A 17565-nucleotide genomic window follows, 5' to 3' on the forward strand; every position below is an offset into this window, starting at 1 on the left:
AAAGGGTTGGGGTTTCCCCAAATTTCTAGTTTTATCCAGAAAGACCCACACGCGTCGCATTGCATTTATCTCATCACACGCATTACATACCATAATTCATTATCATAAAATAAATAAATAAATCATTAAAACGAGACAAAAATGAATATTATTACTTGCTGAGGGAGCAAAGTAAACAACTTATACATTCCTGCGTTTTCAATCAATGTTTTTATTAAATTTTAAAAATTATATTTATAAAAATAATTTAATTATAAAAAACTGTTATCTATATTGGCATTTTAACAGGCAGGATGTACACGATAATTATTTATTTATATAATTGAAATTTTTATATATATTTTTTATCATATATTGTATTCAGATTAAAAATTATAATAAATAATTAGTTTTAAATGTATAAAATGTATTTAAAATTTACTATCAATAATTTATATTGTGATATGAAATTATTTATAACTTTAATAATTTTTTTAAAATAAATGATATATTTAAAAGAAATAAAATTTAAAAATAATGTAAAAATAAAATATATACATTTTATTTCGATATTATCATATTATGTTGTTACGAGCTAGTTAATAAACGGTTCACTTTCATTTAATATAAAAAGACAATTGCATCTTCTAAGAGAGTAAACTTCACTTCTTAATAAAAAAAATATTATTTAAATGAAGATGTATAACTTATATATTTTAAAAGCTATTCTAATTTATATATAAATGACATGTTCAAATTGATGCCTAAATATTTTAAAATATAGTTAAAAATTATTTAATTCTTTTTTATTATTGTTCAATTTTGTGAAACATTTAACGTGAATAAGTTAAGTAATATATAATTGTATTAATAAAATAATATAATATACTATTTTGTTAATAAACTTAAATAAATCGAACCTCCTTTTATTACTTATAACAATATATATAACTATTTTCTTTTCGAATGAACGTTATTATTGATATTAGTAAGAGAAAAAAAAAGGAATTCCATATTTCCACTTAAAAAATGAATGATTATTATTAATTGAATGAATAATATTTTTATATATTTTATTTTATTTTTAGAGATGCATTAGTAAAAATGTTAAAATATAATAAAATTATACAAAAATCTTAATAAAAATGAATACAAATAAAATATATATTGTTATATATATATATATATATATATATATATATATATATATATATGTGTGTGTGTGTGTGGGATTAGGTTTCGGGATAAAAAGCAAATCATATGTAAGGTAAAACTGTTTTCATAGTACCAGAGTAAATTGAACAATATTTATTATAAAATAAATTACTTAAGTAAAATCATCGGTCGATATGAATTCATATAACAAATTACACAAGTGGAGATTATTTATAATTCTATTACTTAATTAAATATATGATGGAAGGTCAATTATTTAAAAGTAATTCGATACTTGTTAAAAAAGAAATTGACAATTTAATACATTATTGTTTAAATAAATTCTCCATCTACAGAATAGGATGGATAATTTTTATTTTTTTTTAAATATTTGTAACGACCCACCTGGTCAATACACACAGCACAGCATACCAGAATACTACACAGAAACGAACAAGTATATACGTATAGGGTCTAGAATATATATATATATACAAGGTCCAAAATCCGTCTAGAATCAGAGTGTACAAAATACATCCAGCAAATGCTAACTAAGCAGCTAAATACATCAAAAGAAGAAAACTTCATCTGCTAGCTGCAGACTCTCCTCAGTAAACATCAACCTAACCCTGCCATGCTCCCATACATAGTATGATCATCGCAGCCCAAACCACATGGAAACAACAAAGGGTAAGCTAGTGAAAGAAACAACATACATATATAAATATATGAATAATAAACAGTTACAGCTATCAGCACATCAATCATTTTAACAACACCAGCTTAATATATATAACAGCACACATTTCACATCATTCAGCAATAACAGCAGAGAACAGCAATACACAGCGGTAAACACACAATGCGTCGTCACGCACATAAGTTAGTATTGGTCGCTTGTAAGTGGTATAGCTCGACCTGACCCCTATACCGTGGTCACTTTGTACATGTGTGCCTCGACCTTGCCCACACACGGGACCACTAAGGACCTAGAGGAGAACAACAAGTTACCACTCCAAGGATCAGCTTTCCAAGGGGGGTTTTCAACAAATTGGGCTCTAAGAGCACCACAACCACTCAATCCACACAATCGGATGAGGAATTTCGAAAACATCTCCTCTAGTCTTAGTGATCAACAACTCAGCCTTACGGCCTACAACAACTCCTATCAGCACGGAGCACAACACTGCATAGCAGTAATAACAGCACCGACTTAGCGGCTACAACAACACCGACTTAGCGGCAATAACAGCATCGACTTAGCGGCAATAACAGCACCGACTTAGCGACAATAACAACACCGACTTAGCGGCAATAACAGCATACAGCTCAACACAACACAACAATATCAGCATCCAGCACAGCTAAACAACTTACAACACAACAATATCAGCATACAGCAATTAGCAGCTTACAACTCAGCTAAACAACTTACAACACAACAATATCAGCATACAACACAACTCAGCTTAACATCTAAACACAGCTCACAGCACGGCCTAAACATCCTTAATCAGCAATAACATCTAACAGCACGACATATTCATCAATTTTAGCTCAACAGCATAATTCAGCATTATCAACTAGTCAGCACAACAATGTTTAACAACTACAGCTCAGCTCAGCATATCTATCAGCAAATTTCTATACATAACAGCTTAACATCAAATATCATGTCTGCGCCCAGCGCGGCACAACTAGAGAGCACCAGGGCTCAGCGCGCCCGGCGGAATTCCCATTGCGCCCGGCGTGCTAGGAGGCAGAGACCTCAGAGGGTCTCACACACCCGGCGTGCAAACCCTCGCTCGGCGCAGGGTAAGCAGAGACTTCCCCAAAGTCTCACGCCCGACACAATATAAATTGCGCTCGGCGCCACCTCTGGTAGAGACTCCCAAGGAGTCTCCACGCCCGGTGAGACAAGGTCACGCCCAGCACCACACCAGAAATCCCCAAACAATGTCACTTAATGATATCGTGCCCAGCGCGGTCCAACCACGCCCGGCGGGGGGCCATCTAGAGGCTCACACCCTCAAGCTCGCCCGGCGCATACACCACTGCGCCCGGCAGCTTGCCCAATGGGGCCCTCTGAAGGTCACGCGCCTGGCGCGAAGAACTGCGCCCGGCGTGATACCCAGCAGCAACCCTCAAACTTCAAAAATCTCTTCTAAACCTGCACCAAATCAGCTTTCCAAACACATGCAATCAGCCCAAAACATCACATTTTCATCAAACAACCCAAAAATCCCAGCTTTACCCACATGTAGCCAAAATCAAGAAAACCTCAAGATTTTCATCAAAACCCTGGAAACCCCGAAAACCTGTTTTCATCAAAATAACTCAATATTATACAAAACGACTTAAATATCATGATTCAGCATGAACATCCCACAACACAACTCATCATTAATCAGCTCAACAACGGAATTCAGCATTAGCATTCATACAGTACAGCTCAGCGTTATATCATTAACAACATAAACAACATACTTCACAACTCGACTTTTCATCATACAGCATTAACAACATTAGTCAGCAAAGTCAACCACTTTACAACATAAACATGTCCACACCTATAGCAACTTATCAACTTAACTTCAACTATCTTCCCTTACCTGAAGATTGGATCAGGATAGCTAAGAAGCGGAATCCCCTTTCCGAAGCTCAGCTCGGAACTTCAATCCTTCAAAAGTCAGCTTTCCAGTCCAGAACCCTTCTCTCTAGAACTTCTCTCTAAAAAAACCTCCTCCCCTCAACTGCCCATAGCCCCTATTTATAGACATTTCGGAGTGGCCAGAACGACCTGTACCGAAACCGGAACAGCCCGTTCTGCACCTCCTCAACACGTACAAAAATTGCATGCAGAACGGCCCGTTCTTAAATCAGAACTTCCTGTTTTGGAACTCATCCAGAACGGTCCGTTCTTCAACCAGAACGGCCCGTACTCCCTTCCAGAACGTCCCGTTCTCCCTCCGGAACGACCCGTTCTCCAACCAGAACGATCCGTTCTCCCTCCAGAACGGCCCGTTCTCAGCTACGATTTACTGGTCATTTTAATAGCTTGGAACGGCCCGTTCCAGATTGGGAACGGCCTGTTCTGGGCTACTAAAACACCAACTTGCTACGTCACAATATTCCTTTAATTATTATAATTGTATTTACTTTATTTTTTAATCTTTATAATTTAAAATATATTTTTTTAATTCTTATATTTATTTTTACAATTTTTTTAATTTTTATAATTTAAGATATATCTTTTTATCCTATATTTACAATTTTATAATTCTTTTAATTCATATTATTATTATTTTTTATTTTATCCGTTTTGGGTTGATGTGATAGAAATTTTTAATTTTATGAAAATTAAAAATTAATGTCCGTATAAAATATTAAGTGACTAAGATAAAATAAATAAAAATATAGTTAAAAAAAGCATTTTAATTATTTATTTAGCATTAGATTTGGACGGGTAATTCTAATGGAAGGGTCTTGGCTGTTGCAATAAGGGAAAGTTATTTATATTATTATATTTGGACGGCGAAAGTTAAGATTAAACCAAGGTGTGCCTTCTCGTTGCCATTGACTTTTATTTTTTGTCAGGCATGCATCTTGCTTAGTTCATAAGTATTGGAGACTTTAGTTTTTTTTTTTTTTTTTTACACCATGGAGACTTTAGTTCTTAAACTTTCTATTATCTAAAGAGCCAGAAATTTAAAAAAGATTGATAAACTGTAAAATTTTTCATATAATTGACATAATTACAATATGTATTAGTATTTATCTCTATATTATAAATTTAAGTGTTCATTTTTTTAATAAAAGAATTTAATTAGGAACTGTTTTCTTTCTCATCAAGTCACATACAATGCATTACGTATCTTATTATATTTCTCTTTATTTTTCACTTCTCTTAAATATTATTGCTTATATTTAGATAGCTCAAATTTTGATTTAATTTCAATTTTATTTTTTAACTTGAACACATCATGTTAAATTGATAGGCATAAAAGTTATTTGTTTCAGAAAAAAAAAATTTATGTGAGTTCATACAATTTTTTTTATATTTTTCTTTCGAAATTTTTATCCCTTTAATTTAATTCTATTTAATAAAATAGAATTTTAATTATTTTATAAATATTAAATGGTAATTTCACTATTATATTTTTATTTAAATATATGAATACCCGCACAATAAATGATAAACTTACTAGTATAAATAATATGGATGGACATTTTTTTGTAAGTTTCAAAAAAGGAGGAGATTTAGTAAATACACATCCCGAATTTATTAATACTAGCGTATAAAAGTTACTACCTGCTTCTATGAATTATTTTTAAAAATATTATAATAAAAAATTATATAATAGTAGATAATTATTAAAAATACAAAAACGGTACTTGTAAAATAGGTGATTACTTATGAAATGAGAGAAATTTGGTGAGTAAAATTTATGTGATTAAGTTAAAAGTGATTATAAAAGAATAAAACGGTTAAAAAAAATGTATATACAAAAAAACCTATCATCTTTATTATAGTTATAAAATAGATTATAGATAAATATGTTGATATAACCATACTAACACAAACATGAAACTAATAAAACCCTTGATTAGGGTTCATTCAAAAAAATTATTATATCTTAATATTTATACAATTTTTTAAAGGTCTAAAACTTAAAAATTACTTTTTATAATTTTGAATCCTCACCCTAAAAAACCTATCTCTAAAAGATATTATTCAAGGCTCATAATCATAATATTTTATTTTTTTATTAAAAGATATTATTATTAATTTTTTAAAAAATCTCATTTAAAATTTACTTTAAACCTAAAGATATGTTGGGCCACTATGATATAACTCATTTTCAACATTTGCAATTGCCACCAAATGAAGACAGCAAAAACAAGGTCGTTTCTATGAACGGAAATATCCATTTTAAAATTCTTTTTCTTCAGATATAAAGACTTAAATTTTAGAAAAGAAAATGTCAAAAGTTTCATTTTTAATAATTTTTTTAAAACAAAATAATAAAATAACAAATTAATACAAACTCAATGTTTTAATTAGTTTATTATTTTATAATTATTTTAAAAATAAAATATTTATCCTTAACATGTCTCTCATTTGAAACCCAATTTCGAAACCAATATATATATAAGATATATATATATATATATATATATATATATATATATATATTATATATATAAACACAATATTGTTGGTATAATAACATGACTAATTATCTTTAATATAGTTTTTTCTCTTTTTAAAAAAAAAAAATACATTTTTCTTATTTAAAAGTTTAAACATAAAAACTTATTTAAGAGATTTGAGTCTAATTTTGTATTGTTGGTTAAATTTCAATGATACTTCCTTGAAAAATAAAAGAGAAAAAGGCCCAATATGCAGACTTAGAAAAATAGTCAAACAGATTGGCATTGATGATTGAGCCAACCAGCACACATCCACGTAACTTAGCCAATAGCAATTTGCCAGGTCAGCTCCCGAATGTAAAATATTTCGTAAGAAGTCAGAAGAAATAAACAAAGGAGAAGTTCTTTTCACACCCAAAAAAAAAAAAGTAAAAAAAAAAAGGTTTTATTTTCATAGAATAGTAGGTTTGATGCTTCTTTGTTGCTATCCAAACCGTAGTGATAGTAATAAGCAACGAAAATGTGCAATATGAAGAAAAATCTCATTGAATGGGAAAATAAATCTTTACAGTTAACAGCATGAAAAGGTCTGCATGCAAAGGTTGTGAACAGTATGAAATCATTCTGCAGGTGGTACTGGTGAAGACAATGAAAGTTTTAAAAGCAAACCAAACAATAATCCAATGGCACCCACAAACATGGCAAAAGTGATGGAAAAGCCTGGAGTGCCTTTACGATTTCTTCGCCTTTTCAGCATGTCCTACACATTAAGAAAACATAACAGATAGATCATGATTAGTGATATTTTTGCAATAGATGCCAACTAACAATTTATCAACAAAAAAAAAAGCAAGCACGTGCATCTACAAGTTCAGATGTTTAAATGTGTTAACTTCCAGCTCCGCTTATTGTTCACCTCATGACAAACTTTTTAGTGAAATGATATATTTTAGAGTTAAGATTAAACTACTTTTTTGGTCAAGAAAAATAGTTGCTTTACATTTTAAGCTCTCTCATAAATCAATAGAAAAATGTTTTCTTAAAAGCTAATCCAAATGTGCACTCTGTATATATTGTTGAAATCAGTGGATGTCATGGGGTGAGAAAGATAAAGAGAGAAAACAATTTTGAGTTATATGATGTTTTGTGATGCAAGAACCTAACAATATATACAGTTAGGACTTTAGATGTAACAGAAACTAGAAGTTTAACTGTTTGACAACAGTCAGTTAAATGGACCTAACTAATAAATGGGCTTTAGGCCGAAGTACAATAAAAACATTGTCTCTAATATATACAATTGTTTTCAGTCAATGTCCCCTTAAATCACAATCAGATAAGTTACTATTTCCATGAGTAACTAATTAAGAATCAAGAAAGTAACTCCATCAATAAAGGTTTACATTAGAATGAAAATACAAGTATAATAAGCATCCTACATGGTTGCAAAAATGATTTCAAGAAAATCAGGGTTGTAAAGAAATGATATAACTCTTCAAAATAGTCAAGTAAACAGGACATTAATCACATTCATCTTTTTTCTTTCTAGTATTTGAGTCTATTCTTCTTTTCCTTCTCCTTTTTGTTGAATTTTCCATAGGAAAATGACTCGTAATATTATTTTTTTATCAACTATAAATTTTGTACCATACTTTCTTATTAATGAAACACTGCCCCCATGAAATTCATCCGTTGATAGTGTGTTAGAACTTGTCAAATAATGTGTTGTTAGTTGTTGCTCACAAGAAATATGTAGCTTAATTACCAGTTCTTGTTGCAGTTGCCGTGTTTGTAAGACAGCGGCATCTTTTTCCTCCTTCAACCTCTGAATGGTTTGACTCTTCAAACAAAGACAAATTAATTTATGAATGAATGGTTAACAAAAATAGCAGTAATGAGTTGGTAAAGAAGTTTGATCATGGAGTTTTAAATGCTACATTGTTGGTTCATTCATTGCAAGTATATGTGCTTTTTAATGAAAAATATTATAAACTGGTGTAACAATTTGAGACCAAGGCAAGAAACATAATTTCTTTTGCATACTTGTCATTTAGGTGAATCTATACCTAGAGTGCATAATCTGATAGATGCTCTTTAGCATTTAAAGTTAGTGAAACACATCTATACTTTCCACATATCTTGCATGTTCAAGTATTACTTATAATTTATCAAGTGTTGTTTCCTTCAGATCCATTTTGCACCCTACAGAAGAGTGTATTGAGCTAAAAGATGGAACAAAAGCTGTCACCAAACTCAAGAATTATGTCATCATCCTAGAAGATGCAGTCGATAGTGAAGTTGAGTGTGATTTGTAGAGTAGACACTCTTTCTTTATCCATTATGCCAAGATCCAAAGAAACCCCTTAATTTTATTTTGTTAGGCCTAAATAATCTGTTACCAATATTTGAAGTTTGTTTGCAAATTGAAATGGGACCACACATAGATGTGGAGATGCGGATTCCATCTTGATACATAATATGCAACATATGTCTAGATTCTAGACTTCAGACACAAAAGTACCAAATTTGAGAGGAAGCTTAAAAATAAAACTTCAAACTGATTTCCCCAAATGGAGAGAGAATGGGGGAAACTCACAGAATCTGGATCATCTTCTATGCTTCCATGGGGTGATGAAGGAGAGATATATAGCACTCTTAGTTTCAAATCCTCAATCGACTTTTCGCCCTTACTAAACTGCAAGCCAAAAAAAGAAATGTACTTCATCAATTTGTTTTTCCTTTTTAAATTAAAGAAATGATCCTATAAAACAAAGACAGTGTTGCCTCTCTCACAGTATCTGGCGGAAGATCATCAACATCTGTGTTTGGAGCCACTACTGTACTCTGTAATAGAAACTTGTCTTTGCATTGCATGTTTGGAGGGTATTCTTGTTGGGCCTGGAGGGTGACTGCACAATACAAATAGAAGAATATGATAGAGATGCTAATACCACATATATACATATGATTGATTTTCCACTTAGCAATATATTTTTCCTAGTTCTTAATTATGTGGAAGAAAAATTTCATTTTTGTGTTCATTGATTAGTTGAAGTTACCAGTCTTCACTCATCATAGATCTAAGAGTAAGCTCACAAGTTTAACTAATTTCCCGTTTTTCCTTTTCTTTCTACTCATTTCTAATGTGAAACAACATTTTCCAATTAATGTCAACTAGATGGGCATTAATTATTTGTTTTATATCTCTTAAAGGAATACAGAGGCCCTTTTGGTACCTTTTAGTGTAACATTTCAAATTATCAAAGATCTGATCCAAGTTAATAAATATATGAGTAACTAATTTTTTTTTTCTGCAATAGTAAGAAGAAGCACCTCTGATGATACATGAGTCCCATGGATGTATAACACCGGTATTAGGTCGTACAAAGTACTTCTTTGGCGAAGTAGTTTTGACCTAGCAAAAAGCAAAATAGCACTGAAATCAAATGTAATCATGCACTTCGAATCGTCATGAGAAAAGCATGTCCAGAAACAATAAGTTTGTCCCTGTATGGAAAGTTAATAGAATACCTTAAAGGCAACGTAGTTCTCTGTGTTATTCAAAACTTTAAGATCGCAATATGTTTGCTTCTCCAGCTCAACTGTTTACATGAACATTATGAGCATAACTGAACAAGAACTCAAAATTAATTGGGGGAAGGAATTCAATTTTCTGCTTTACTAACACTAACAGAACTTTATATATATAGCCCTCGTACTTCGAAACATCTTTCACCATATTAAAGAATTATGCTTTTCTATTTGATCTACCAAAATGTTGTATTAGGGAGAAGTGCACCTTATTCTATGAGAATAGTCAAATATAAATGCACAAAACCAAACAAATTTTTAAGTGGAATAGGAACCTTGATATTGCCAGCAGAATTACCTATTCAACCTTGAACTTTTTATTTACTCTAGGTTTACTGTTCAAATTTCTGTCACATATAACCATGCTTATTATGTCCTTTTGTTACTATTTAATCACTTCAAAATCCTCGTTTTTGGTTCAAAATTCAAGAGCTCAAAATCTATACAAGTATCAATAATTAACAATGAGTTAATCACCTATATACTGTCAGAGTAAAGTTTTTTTACACTGGCAACCAATCATATTTTTTTAATAGTGTCATGTCAGTTGCTTATTTAGTGAAATAATAATAAAATAAACAACTTTAAAAGATATGATTAGTTGTCGGTGTAAAAAAACTTTACAATGGATGATTAACTAATCATACATGAAATTGTGGAAACATTATATGAAATAACATGCTACAAAATTCGTACCTTTATTCCCAAAATTTTGATAGCTAATTAATTCAATGAAATCCATCGTTTACTTATACATACAATTATTGGTTGACTTAATCTATCGTACCTAAATTGTAATTAATTTCTACAAACAACCTTGGTTGTATATAACTCTCACAAAATTTAAATTTTCCGAAATAGCATTCATGAAAAGGGAAAAAAAAAAAAAAAAAAAAAGGTTAACAACATTGATCCGATATAAAAAATGTAAATCATGTAGGCAATTTGGTTGTCAACCTTGACAGAGATGAGGGCGAAGCAAGCCATTAATTGTGTTTGTATATTTAAAAATGATTAGTTGCATGGGAAAATAAAATAGAAGAGGGAAAAAGTGAAAAACATACATTGGAAGCGAAGCTCATCAGGGTTAACGGTTATGAAGGAATTAGCAACAGAAGCTGTCATGACGAAGAAGAGATGAAAGTTTGTTGAATCAGCAATGAAGTAGGAGCTGCATGAACATGCGGAAAAGAAGAAGCACGTGAGGCAAAAGGGTGCGTGCGTGCGTGCGTGCACGAGCAGAGAGAATAGAGAAAGGAAGTACGGTTAGAAGGTGCGGTGGAGCGTGGAGCAAGGAAAGCGAAGAAAGAAAAATAAAAAAAAAACAAAAATGATTATAGCCACAGAGATGGGTTGGGCTGAAGCAAAGAAACCTGGTATTGAGAGAGTGCGTGCGTACCAAATGCAAATGGTTTTGTTTTTGTTGTGTTTCGTGGCCTCAGTTTGGGGTTGTGGAAGGGGGAATGAGAGAGTTTGGTGCGATGCGATGCGGTGTTGTGTTGTGTTGTGTTGCGCGCTCCAACTTCCTCTCTTCAATGAGATACTATGATAGGGAGAGAGAAAATTGGTACACGTGTCAAATGGAGGTAGACTCTAGTTCAGTTGGAAAGTGCCACATACAATCGATTTTTCATCTTCATTTTTTTTATTTTAAATTTTACCCTTATATCTTTTTAAAAAAACATATATATATATATATATATATATAATATGAGAGAATAGAATAATAAATTTACATAATTAAACTTTCTCGTATGTGAAAAATTAAGGTTATTAAAATCTTTTTATTAACATTTTTTTAACCTTTTTAATTTAAAAATAAATTTTGTTTAAAATCTTAACTAAAAATTATAACAGAAATAGAATATTTTGTCTTGTAACTAACTATATAAATATTTAGAATTAAAATTTAAAATAAATGAGAGATATAAAAATTTTGAATTATATTATTTTAACTGAAATGTGTTATTATTTACTATAAAGTTGAGATAATTCATGCCTCTAATAATTATATACAGACATAATATTATAAGATTATTTATAATTATTCAAAGAAAATACAAGTTTTTTTATTTTTTATATTTGAGAGGTATAATGATCTATTAAAAGTAGAGAACAAAAGCCATTACATATTCTTATATCTCTTTTATAATAAGTATAAATTTATCTTTTTATTTTGAATTATATTTTTATTATTTATTTATTAACTTCTTTGCGAGTTTTATCTCATGATTCTTTTGAATCCCCTGTAGTAAAATATTATCATCTTTTTGGTTGATCTGTTAAGTTCGTCTCTTAATTACCGTTATAATTTAAATTATTTAATAATTTAAATAATTATTTTTTTCAAAGTGGATTTTTCTCATCAAAATTAGATTGTAGTCGAACACCTACAAATGTAATCTTTTTTATTCTTCCACATAAATGAGTTTAGTTGTCATATTTACATAAAAAAGACATAGCTTTTATTAATAGTATAAATAGTGTACTGTTATTTTTTTATATTACAATTTGACTATACATTATCTAAAACATTCTATTAAGGTTTTGATTTTTATTAGTTTTCATTTTTGTATTTTATGGTTGATTTATATTAAGTTTGTGTCTTAATTATAGTGATAATTTAAATTATTTAACAATTAAAATAATTTTTTTTATTTTTATATTTATAAAAAATAAATTGTTAGTTTTAATTATTATTATTATTATATACATATAATCTATCTATTGTAACAAAAAAAAATGTAGTTGAGTAGGTACGAGGTAGAGCGGAGATTTATATATCCACACTTAAACTTGATTTTCCAAGTTAGAAAAATTCGCATTGAAACATGTACTCGAGCAAAGTGGGTTTTTCTCGTCAAAATCAGATCGAGGTCAAACAAATACTTATGAGTGTAGATTTAATTGTGATGTCTACACAAAAAAGACATTTTTATTAATACCTTAATTAAGAGTATAGATAATTCACGGTTATTTCTTCATTATAACTTGAGGATGCATTCTCTAAACACATGCTATTTAAATTTTAACTTTTGTGAGTTTTCATTTTTGTATTTTGTGGTTGATTTATGTTAAGTTTGTGTCTTTAAATATTCATTTTATACTTGACTCATTAAAATGTAGTTTGAAGAACTTCTTATATAGTGATTATTTAAGTGGTTAAATTTTGATATCTAACATGAATAGATTTCATAATACAACAATAGTATGATAAAACAAAAGGATAAATAGAAACATTTCATTAGTAAACCTTCTCTACTAGGATTGAAATTCATCTGTAATCTTCTAAAAGTGATGTCAGTTGAATATTAACTAATTTTTTACTAAGTGCAGATCTGATTTAAATACTAATATATTGTGTGAATTTATAATATTATATAACAACATTGCTAACCGAATAAAAAAACTATAATAAAGTTAAACTTTGATAGAGTGCACGTTACTTTGATAATTTGTTACATGTATAAATAATATTCAAATAACAAACTAAAGAATTTTCCTACAATTCAAGTAAATATGTTAATTATTAAATGAGCACTTAAATTTGTATTAGAAATAGTAATTTAGCAATTAATACCAACTAGACGATACAATAAATAAAAACAAAATATTATCATTGGCTCTTCATAAACATACTACAAACCAATGTTAGAAATGTCTCAAACAATGCATTTAAAGGTTTACATGACAACCTATATTAAAAGTAAGTCCGATCAAACTTTAATTCTATGGTTACAAAATTAATTATCAACCCTCTTAAAAAATATACATTTTTTTATTTTGTTATTATGATTGATATCATGTGAAGTAAATGAGTACTTTTATACAAGTTTTATAATATTATACATATAAAATATTTTATAAATATTAAACTTTTCAAGGATAACCTATATTAAAAATAAGTTGATTCAAACTTTGGCCATATAACTATAAAATCAATTATTAATCTTATTAAAAAATTATCAATAATGTAATAAAATTAAATTTTATGGAGAAACGAGATAAATTTATGAAACTTAAATACCCTTTTATTTTATTTTATTTTTATTTAAATATAACCATACAATAATTTTTTATCATTTAATATTTAAATTTGAAAAATTATCTAAATTTAATATTTTTTAAATTTAAACATAATGTCTCTTTAATTAATAACTATGATTGTATAACATAATATATCTTTTATGTATGTCACATATTAAAATTTAAATATAATAAAATTAATAAAAATTATTTTATTTACAATACAGTTATGAAATGATTGAATTATTTTATCATTTCACAATGTATTTACAAAAATATGTGACACTATAACTAAATATATTTTATATACTTGAATGTCTCATTCTCTTAGTAATCTAAGAAAAATTTAACAAGTAATTATGTTGATTAAAGTATCAAATTTTAATCTTATAAATATAAATATGTGTATTTTGAATATGTGTGAAAATGGAAGCGAGGCGTGCATTCATACACGAGTCACTGTGCCTTATTTTTCAAAATCTAAAACATATACTTATTTACTAAATTCAATAATCAGTTGAATCTATATTTATATAACATTAGTTTTCTTATAAACTATTTTAATTTTCATATTTGACTTTCATTTTCACTTCATATCTCAAATCTCAATATATTGGTCATGAGCCAATGAAAATTTGGTTGTATAGACTCCTAAGCTTTTGAATTTTTTATTTTTTTTATTTTTTACCTATATAATCACATTTAATAAACTCAAATATATTATTTATTTGTCACGTAATTTTATATAAGTGATTTGTTTTATCTGTAATATGAATATATTGCTAAAATATATATGTTTAAAAAGAAAGAAGTGTTCAGTTGGAAATTAAGGGGGGTGTATTGGATTAGGATTTTAAAGGACTTTTTTAGTTAAAAAAAATCCTGCGGATTTTAAAAGACTTTGCAGGATTTTCATGACTTTTAAGATTTTGCAGGATTCCATAAGATTTAAAATCAGGATTTTAATGGATTCTGCAAGACTTTTAAATCAGGATTTTAATGGATTCTGTGGGATTTCGTGGAGTTTTGACATTTGATAAGATTTAAAAAAAATGCATACATTCAAATTTTAAAAAGAGTCAAAGACAAAAAAAAAAAATAAAATAATAATGTCTAGATAAATAATAATGATAATTCTCCATAATATCCTATCCTCTTTTTATAGCATCCACTATCAATTGTAACAATTCATCGGAATCCTCCTTGGTCCAAGCTTCATAGTTTTCTTTCTCTTTTCCTTTTTCTTTATTATTTCTTCTTGAATCTCCCATTTGAATTACTAAAACAATATATGTTGAAAACTAGTTATATAAATAATTATAGATAAGAGACAAAAGCAAAAAAATTATATTATATTATTATTTTTAGAAGCATACCAATCATACAAGATCGAATATATTTTGGTTATCTAAATGGATCAAATACCTCAGTCATTATAAAAAAAAATATGTAAAAACGGAAATATAGACATAAGATAATTTTTTATATAAAAAAGAAATTAGTATATTCGATACTGAGAAAATATTTAGATATATAATTTTTTTTTATATAAACGAAAGTATTTAGATATAGAGAATATATATATATATATATATATATATATTATTTTAGTTATATATTATATAATAATTTTTAACGATATTTATAAATGTAAATTATTCTAACAAATATTTTAACAATATTTTCTTTTTTAAAAAATAAGCTAATAAATACATAAATCCTAAACCCTAAAAAATTAGATACTGCAATGTCTTATGTTAATTTTCTTTTTTTAAAATATAAAAAAATCTTAATTTCACAATATAACAATAAAAAAGAAAAATTCATAGTAAAAAAAATAAAATAATTGTTGAGTCATAAAAGGATGAGGGATAAAAGTAACAAATTCAAGGGAAGGAGAGAGTTTGCAGTTTTTATGTTGAGAGGGTTCTTTCCCCAACTAAAATCTATTTTCATCTCATTCTACTCACAGAAACCCTAACAAATTCATCTTATATATATATATATATATATATATATATATATATATATATATGTAGAGATTATGATATCAATTTCATCTTTCACATTTTTCTTTTCTTGACGTGTGTTATAAAAAAAATTGTCACTTAAAATTTGAAATTTCAAGCATTTTTTTGTGTTATATAAAAGAACAAATTCAACTGCATAGAATAAATAAAGCAAGTCAATTAAAGAGAACGAACAGAAAAATAGAGCAAGTCAATAATACTATCATTTACATATCAGAGTTTCACAAAATAGGAGAATGAGATGAGAACAGTACTACAATATTATATATGAGCAATGAACAATAATGTAGTATTATTAGTAGAGAAAAAATGGAGAAGACAAGAGCATAAAAAAAATGAAAAATTCACTTGAAAATTCTTGAAACACTTGAAAAATCACTTCAAACAATCCTTCAAAATCCGATGGGTTTGGATGAGATTGTTTTATGAATATGGTATTTATAGATAACACTAGAAAGTCCTTCAAAATCCCTCTCACACAACAATCCTTTAAAATCCTTATATTTTTGAATACCAATGGATTGTTTTTAAGTTGTAAAAAATCTCAAATGAATACCAGTGGATTTTAATGAACTCTTTAAAAAATCTTGAAAATCCAGATTGAATACCACTGGATTGTTTTTAAGTGACATAAAATCTTGATTGAATACCAATAGACTTTTTTACTCAAAAAAAATCTTTTAAAATCTTACGAAATCCTAAACCAATACACCCCCCTAAATTAATATGTATAATTATTTTCTTCTCCTTATTGTTTGATATATATATATATATATATATATATATATATATTCAAAATATTTAATTTAAGAATATAATATTATCAGTTTTTAACATGATTTTAATTATTTTGTAGACAAACTTTTACAACTCATTTTCCTAACTGCATAAAGTATAGTATTTTTATTTTGTATGATATTATATATTCTTCAATTAATTTGACTATAAATAGAATGACCTTTTTTTTGTAACATTACAATAATTTATTAATATGATTTTCACTTGTATCTAATATAAAATTTGACATTAAATTTATTCTTTCAAACATATTTTTATTTTATTGTTTTACTCTTATTTAATGTAAAATGTTTTAACCGGTACTTATTTCACAAGTTTTTAGTAAAAGTAAATTCTTGTGTATATGCACGAGTTACTTACTAGTTAAATAATAAAAAAAATAATATTAGAAATTAATCACCTTTGTGACTACTCAAATAAATTAACTACTTCTAACCACTCAAAATTTTAATTACTTTTATTACTTAACCTCAAATTTTATTTTATTTTAAAATTTTTAAATATAAAAATACAAGTTTCTTAATCCCACTAGTATAAATAAAATGAAGATGTGTTACATTACACCTTCACTACTTTTAGCATATGTATATGTAGCCACTTTTTTTACTATGTTCTTTTTGTTATACTTTGAGTATGTATATATTACTCTACTAAAAAAAACAAGTATATTATGGCACTACCTTTTTTATGAATATATATAAGAGTTGTAATAAGAAATATTTATTTCACTTATTTTGTTTTACTATCTTTTAAACATGTGTTTGTAAATGAGATGTCATTACACTTTTTTTTAAAAAAAAATTAAAATGTAATATTTCATTTACTACATGGT

At 27.8% G+C, this 17565-nt stretch overlaps 1 protein-coding gene across 4 annotated transcripts; it reads right to left on the minus strand.

Annotated features, from left to right (window-relative positions):
- Nucleotides 1-6818: 6818 nt before the first annotated feature.
- On the minus strand, nt 6819-11412 carry LOC109811814 (vesicle-associated protein 2-1). 4 transcript variants are annotated; one of them, XM_020375647.3, is made up of 8 exons: nt 11253-11412; nt 10944-11050; nt 9820-9890; nt 9622-9703; nt 9082-9197; nt 8885-8983; nt 8054-8128; nt 6819-7048 (listed from the first exon to the last, which is right to left on the minus strand). In XM_020375647.3, exons 2-8 carry the CDS (start codon nt 11002-11004, stop codon nt 6908-6910), a joined length of 645 nt encoding a protein of 214 aa, XP_020231236.2. In that variant the 5' UTR covers nt 11005-11050; nt 11253-11412; the 3' UTR covers nt 6819-6907. The 4 variants fall into 4 exon arrangements, with proteins under 4 accessions (XP_020231236.2, XP_020231237.2, XP_082931480.1 ...); XM_020375648.3 differs by having other exon boundaries at nt 11279-11411; XM_083075354.1 differs by lacking the exon at nt 11253-11412 and adding an exon at nt 11144-11245.
- Between the last annotated feature and the right edge of the window lie 6153 nt (nt 11413-17565).

This window comes from Cajanus cajan, chromosome 5 (genome assembly GCF_000230855.2).
Source record: "Cajanus cajan strain Asha chromosome 5, NIPB_CcT2T_4, whole genome shotgun sequence".
NCBI classification, from domain to species: Eukaryota; Viridiplantae; Streptophyta; class Magnoliopsida; order Fabales; family Fabaceae; genus Cajanus; species Cajanus cajan.

What these genes read in the sequence shown, in the direction of transcription:
- LOC109811814 (XM_020375647.3), bottom strand. Translation starts at nt 11,004, where the DNA reads ATGACAGCTTCTGTTGCTAATTCCTTCATAACCGTTAACCCTGATGAG. An exon ending in AGAACTACGTTGCCTTTAAG is followed by an intron (nt 9,704 to 9,819) that starts GTATTCTATTAA and finishes GCTTTTTGCTAG; the next exon opens with GTCAAAACTACTTCGCCAAA. An exon ending in ATGATCTTCCGCCAGATACT is followed by an intron (nt 8,984 to 9,081) that starts GTGAGAGAGGCA and finishes TTTGGCTTGCAG; the next exon opens with TTTAGTAAGGGCGAAAAGTC.